This window comes from Mus pahari, chromosome 3 (genome assembly GCF_900095145.1).
Source record: "Mus pahari chromosome 3, PAHARI_EIJ_v1.1, whole genome shotgun sequence".
Lineage (NCBI taxonomy): Eukaryota > Metazoa > Chordata > Mammalia > Rodentia > Muridae > Mus > Mus pahari.
Genome location: NC_034592.1, coordinates 13,387,317 through 13,394,153, shown reverse-complemented (window position 1 = coordinate 13,394,153; position 6,837 = coordinate 13,387,317). Strand labels below are relative to the sequence as shown.

The 6,837-nt window shown below is 48.8% G+C and overlaps 1 protein-coding gene across 2 annotated transcripts in view; it reads left to right on the top strand.

Moving 5' to 3' along the window:
* Positions 1-6,837, top strand: part of Qsox2 (quiescin sulfhydryl oxidase 2) — a 28,823-nt gene that overhangs the window by 12,583 nt on the left and 9,403 nt on the right. For both annotated transcript variants that reach the window (XM_021193764.2, XM_029536788.1), the window contains exons 6-9: positions 2,322-2,467; positions 3,679-3,813; positions 3,963-4,092; positions 6,228-6,350. In XM_021193764.2, coding sequence (XP_021049423.1) covers positions 2,322-2,467; positions 3,679-3,813; positions 3,963-4,092; positions 6,228-6,350 — 534 coding nt within the window. The remainder of the gene's footprint in view (positions 1-2,321; positions 2,468-3,678; positions 3,814-3,962; positions 4,093-6,227; positions 6,351-6,837) is intronic.

The window sequence follows — 6,837 nt, the reverse complement described above, 5'->3', positions numbered from 1 at the left end:
AAGAAAGAAAGAAAGAAAGAAAGAAAGAAAAAGAAAGGAAGGAAGGAAGGAAGGAAGGAAGGAAGGAAGGAAGGAAGGAAGGAAGGAAGGAAATACTGGAGTGACAGGACTTGCCTCTTAGGGTCCAGCCCCAACTGAGCCTTCATCAAGGCCATTATTTGTTATCTCACACTATTACAGTTCTCCTGTGTGCTGTGTTACCACATCCAGAAATCTATAGGACCTTGCTTCTTTTGTGAGATGTTTGTGTCATATGGGTGGTTTAGAAACTTTCAGCTTTGGCTAAGAATCAAACCAGGAGACCAGAGACCCGGTTGCTAATGCCAGGGTCCTTGAAGACAAGAAGGCCTCCAGGCCCACTTGGAAGTTCAGCCTGACCTGGGGTCCTCCTTCCTGCTGCTTGAGTGAAGTTCTAGGTTCTCTGGGTGTTCAGGAAGGAGCAGTGCTGCCCTCCCTCCAAGCTTGGTGGTGCATGTTGTCCTCTCCTGTGTGGTTGGCAGGATTCCCAGTCAAAGGCCTAAGGAACAGCAGAGCCTGGAACTCAATCTTTCCCTACCTTTCCCTGTATTTCCCTATTCCAACTCCTTCCCCTATGGCCCAGAACTGCTGCATGCCAGCTCTTCCAGGCCCTTTGCCCTGTAAATACACACAGAGACACTTACAGGCCAAAGACAGGCTTTCCTCCCTTATCACCCTATCCGTAGTGCCAGCACATCAGTGCCTTTGGAATCAGTGAGGCCTGGTCCTCTGGACAGGACCTGTGACCAAGTGTGTGCCCTGAGAGTTAGTATCAGGAAGAACCATTGTAGCCAGGTGCGGTGGCATACATGGCTAAATCCCAGCACTCGAGTGACAGAGGTAGGCAGAGCTCTGTGAGATCAGACTAGCCTGTAATACATATGAGTTCCAGGCCATTGAAGGCTACCAAGTATCTCAAACACAACGATAACAACAACAAACAGAACAAAATGAAAAGGAGGAGGACAACCACCATCGCCACCACTACCTCTGCCACTGCTACCACCACTGCCACCGCTACCATGATCTTGAGGTACATCCACCTACATGGAATCTGTTCCTCAGCTCAGGAAGTAGCTGGCTTTGTTGGCATCTAAGAGCATCAGAGAACAACAGATTCCACTTGCCATGTGGTGAGCATAGGAGGGGTTTTTTAGACACATCGTCCCTCTGTGACTAAGACTCACTGCAGCCCCTTCAGGTCAAGCAAGCCTCACAGGTACAAGTTGCTTGCGGGAGCCACCCCAAACCTCCTGGCTCTAGAGCAGGAGCCACCCCAAACCTCCTGGCTCTAGAGCAGGAGCCACCCCAAACCTCCTGGCTCTAGAGCTAGGATAATGCCCCAAAGTGTGGGCACACAGTAGGCAGAGTGTTGGGAAAATACCTGATGAGTGGTGAGGTGCTCACTCCATTCTTATAGATTCTGTTACAGACGAAAATTTAGTAATAAATGTTACTTCGGGAGCTAGAGTGATGGCTCAGCCATTAAGAGCACTAACTGTTCTTCCAGAGGTTCTGAATTCAATTCCCAGCAACCACATGGTGGCTCACAACCATCTGTAATAGGATCTGATATCTTCTTCTGATGTGTGTGAAGACAGTGACAGTGTACTCATATAAATAAAATAAATCCTAAAAAATAATGTTACTTTCAGGGCTTGGTTACTTTATGGTTCAGCCCATAAAGTACTTGTCTTACAAACATGGGGACTTGAGTTCCATAATCCCGGTGTTGAGTAGCCAGAAGCAAGCCCATCTCTGGGGTTTGCTGGCCAGTCAACCTGCCTACTTGGTAAGCTCCAGGCTAATGAGAGACCCTGTTTCAAAAACAAAGTAGATGGTACCTAAGTCATTATTCAGAGGACACCTTAAGCTATCCTCTGATCTCCACGTGCATCCACATACACACATGTACTTGCACACATATGAATACATACCTACACACACACACACACACACGCATGCACACGCAGAGGATCAACAAATGTTTCTTTTGATTATTCTGGAAAATTACTAAATGAGGGTGGTCATATGACTTGATGAGCTGCTTAAAGCCCAGTGAGTTAAGACTCACAGACTGACAGACCGCTTGTGATTGCAGTGGGAGGGATGCGGGCGGCGGTACTGTGCCTCAGTCGTGTGTAGTTGGTACAGCACCGCAGATCCCACCATCCAGCTGTTTGCAAGTGGAACAAGGTTTTCCACACGTGTGGTGCAGGTAGTTCAGCACCTGTGAGATGAAGGGTCTCCTGTGGAGTAAGGGGTCTGAGAAAAGCAGGGCAGTAACATGACTTCTTCTGCAGGTTATCTTAGATTTGATTCCGTATGAAAACATCATGGTGAGCCGAGCACTGGATACAGACAAAGCATTTCTGGGGACACTTGGCATTTCTTCAGTGCCTTCCTGTTACTTGATTTACCCAAATGGGTCTCATGGACTGGCTAATGTGTAAGTACTACTTTGTATAATGAGTGGGTGAGCATTCAGTAAGGTCTGTGGAGACTTGCAATTCACTGGCATACTGGATAAAGGCTCAGAGTCCACGTGACAGACTCTAGCTGGCTAAGATGTAAGGAAGCCATATTCCCCAGCCATCTTCTCCGAACTACTATGACCATGCCCCAGGATCTGGGGTAGTTGTTGCCCTGGTTGTTTCCATGAGTTTCTGAGCAAACCCCAAGTGCAACAGGTGTCCCCTCCTATGGTAAGTCTGGCCTTTTGTTTGTGTCTGTTGTGTGACCAGCAAACTCTATAGAGGGAGAGGTTGGGGTGAGGACCAGGCAACAGGTCAATAAAGTGACCTTGAATAAAGCTTCAGAAAGCAAAGCAGATGTGAGAGTTAACAAAGGTTGTAAGGCTTCAGGAGAGCCTTGGTTAGCGTGCAGGAAGCCTGGGTTTGATCTGTTGCTGCATAACTGGGCATGATGGTTCATACCTATAGTCTCAGCTTTTGGGAGGTGAGGCAAGAGAATCAGAAGTTTAAGGTCATCTTTGGCTACACAGGAACTACATGAGACCCTCTCTCAAAAGGGAAATGAAAAAGTAGAAGTCCAGAGCACCCAAGATCACAGAGCTTCTTGGGGTGGGCCCTAGGCATCTGGGAGGCTGCTCTAACGGTTACCCAGTGTCTGCTGTTGGGTTCTGATGGCAGTTGTGTGTAACTTAGCACAAGCATGTCACATGTGCAACCTCTAACACAAAGCCACATTAATACTGTACAGTCACACTACTGTCTTCTCTGCAAGGGACACTGATGGCTTCTGAGCATCAGATAGCTTGGGAGGTGCTAACCCTAAGCCTGGCCTCCAGATATGTTTCAGATGGCAGAGCAGGCATGCCATGAAGGCCCTCTGGGACAGTAGAATCATAGCCAGGATGAACCTGATTTTGGTAGATGCTCCAAACATCCTAAGGTTCCTGCAGGTGTGGATGAGCTTACTGCAGCTGTCAGTCAGTGAGCCTCTGGACTTGATGTTCTGTCTCCTCATCTCAGATGGGAAGGTGGCTCCCGAGACTCAGCTGACATGAGTACCTTTCACCACCTTTGTCAGTGTGTGCACAGGGGGAATGGTTGAACAGTCTGCTCCAAGCTATGGCCTGGAAAGGCTGCATGATCTTGATAGCCATAAAACCCATCCCTCCCCTTCTTCCTTTCACAGTGCAAAGCCTCTACGGTCATTTTTCTCCTCTTATTTAAAATCCTTACCAGATGTAAGGAAAAAGTCACTTTCCTTGCCTGAAAAGTCCAACAAAGAAGAAAATTCAGAGGTGGTGGTTTGGAAAGAATTTGACAGGCAAGTATGAGTGGGACTAGGTGCAGCAGAGGGGCTTCCCTCTGGGGCAGCTTCCTCAGTCTACCTCCCACCTGGGGGCATGGTAGAAACAAGAGGGCCTTTGTATAGGAAGGCAGGAAGTATTTTTCCTAACTCTCCACTTCTCTCAGGGCCAAGCTATATACTGCAGACCTGGAGTCGGGACTTCACTACCTGCTGAGAGTGGAGCTGGCTGCCCACAAGTCCCTGGCTGGAGCCCAGTTAAAGACATTCAGGGACTTTGTGACTGTCATTGCCAAGGTATGGGTGGTTCTGCTCAGACTATGGTACAGGGCCCTGTTTAGTATGGGCTAGGGTCATCTGTCTGCTGATGTGGGTGATTGGCCAGCCTGAACCACCCGGTAGTGCCTGGTGTGGCCTGTCATGGAGGAGCAGAGAGGCTGAGGACAAGGAGTCAGAGCACAATGAGCTCCAACTCCCCACTCACTTTGGGCAGCTCAGCAGGCTGAGGGAACCTAATGAAGCATGAGGAATAAGCAGGTTATATAGATATAGACAAATGGTTGTGTAGACATGAAGAGTGGGGACCTGCTCCTAAGCAGGTCCGGACTGGGGTCCTAGGAGAGTTAGGTGTCCAGGGATGGAGAAGGTCCTGCCATATCAGAGTCAGGTTAAAAAGACTGGCCAGCGTAGCCACAGTCTCCCCGAAGCCATGTGAGGGAATTAGTTCCATGTGTAAGTGCCGAGCAAGGCCAAGGGGTAACTCTGAAGGGATACCTAACAAAGCTAATGCAGTAAGGCTGATGGGTATGGCAAGGGAGTGCTCCATGGACATTCTGGCCCCAGTAGGTGGGCTCCCAAGGGCTTAGAAGAAAAACCCTAAGCTGGCAACTTCTGATGGCTGGCCCCTGAAGAGCAGGACTTTTGCTTGGCGGGGTAGGAAGGGGCAGGCAGCAGTCCAGGGATAAGACAGGGTAGAATGCTTGGCATCCTCAGAAGACCTAGATGGGCTAGGACCACCTCCATCATGGTAATTTATGGTACAGGCTCATGTTCTGGTACTGGCTCAGTTTCCTACCAAGTAATCACTTCCAGTGCCCAGAGTGTGGGGGAGGAGATCCTCCGACCCTCTGCGAATGAGCCTGAGCCTTCCTGTTGCTCTGGCCACAAGTTTAGGGCTAGACCTTCCTTGTTCTGTGCACGGAAGAGCTAGATATTTTACAGGACTTCTTTCACTAGATGGAAGGTCCCTTGTTAGGACCACTTTTGTCTAGCTAGTTTGGTTGTAATCATTTACATTTATAGTGTAACTTCAGAAAAAACAAAAGAAATAGAATCTGTTTCAAGGAATAATGGGTCAAGTATTTCCATGGAAGTGCTAGATAAGTTTTTAGTCCACTGTGACACTCAGGGTTGTTCTGTAAGAGTCTGTCCAGCCAGGTATGGCGGGGCATGCCTTTGATCCCATCACTCAGTGGCAAGGCAGGCAGATCTGTGTGAATTTAAGAGCAGCCTAGTTTACATGTTGAGTTCCAGGTCAGCCAGGCTACATAGAGACCCTGTCTCAAAACCAGAAAGTGTTCAGCTAAGCTAACCCTGTGTCTCACTAGACAGTGCTGTCTGGATTGACTCCCAGCCAGCGCACTCACTCCAGACACACAGTTGTTGGCCTGCAGGCACTGGCCTTGCCTCGATGATGAGCGAGTCTCTTTGCTGTTGCCCTCCAGCCTTCTCTCTGTTAGTTCTGAGGCTTGAGGATGTGCCGGATGATGGTAACAGCTCCTTAAGTCACAGCAAGAGTTACAGGGGTAAAATTAGCAAATGTAATGCTTGTGTAATCAGTGCATAGACATAGATCTAAAAGCCAGTCAGCACTTCATGCCTTTATTCCCAGCACTCAAGAGACGGAGGAGGACCTCTGTGAGTTCAAGGCCAACTTGGTCTACAGAGGGAGCTTCAGGATTGCTAGGGCTACACAGAGAACCCCTGTCTTGAAAAACACGAGACAGAGTGTCATCAATGCCTGTGATAGAGTCTTGTTCATATATACCTTGTAGGGCAGTTGATTAGAGGTAGTAAAAGAGGCTGTTGGAACTGAAGAGTTGCAGAAAGAGGGTAAGTATGTGGGTAGTGTCTTCTGGAGGGCCACCATGCTCTTGATAATTTGGTAATGTACCATACTCAGCAGTCTACGGACATCATAAATAGCCATCTGGTATCCCCCTAGTTCTTGAAGAAGCCTCAGTTCTAGGCTGATCTTAAGGTTGAATCCATTTTCTTAAAGGACTGCCTGAGGCAGGGCGTGTGTTGGTGTGGGACTTTGACCATGCTTTGTGGACTTTGTCACAAGGTCACAGCTCTCTGTGCTGCTTTCGACTTTGGTAGGTAGTGGCAATTTTTCTCAGCATCTCAGAGGATGGTATCTTCTTTCTTAGCTGTTCCCTGGCCGGCCACCAGTCAAGAAGCTGTTGGAGACACTGCAGGAGTGGTTGGCCAACCTCCCCCTAGACAAGATTCCATATAATGCCATCCTAGACCTAGTCAACAACAAAATGCAGGTGAGTCCCCACCCTGGCCGTATCTAGTGCACACACTGCCATTTCCTTCACTTCACATGTTTCCTTCTGCTGCTCAGGCCTGACTGGGACCCAGAATCTGCAGAAGGGAAGAATAAATCCACCCACCCATGGCACCTTCCTGGCCCAGCTCAAGCCTCATCTCCCAGCTTGGAGAAACCCACTTCCCCTTCCCCATGTAGAAAAGCCCCAGGCACCCAAGTAGAGAAGCCTCATGATTTTTTCTGATCTTATTTCTGTGATGCCCACATCCTTACCTCAGTGATGCGGGTAGGTTACACTGAAGGCTTCGGTGTAAGGACAGCCCAGCAAGAACAAGCAAGCTGGGAGAGCTGCCTTCAAACCGTACACCTACGGCTTTCGATTCTTACATCGTTGTTTGATTCATTTCTCCCTCCCTCCTTCCTTCCCTCCCTCCCTCCCTCCCTTCCTTTTCTTCTTCCTTTCTCTCTCTCTCTCTCTCTCTCTC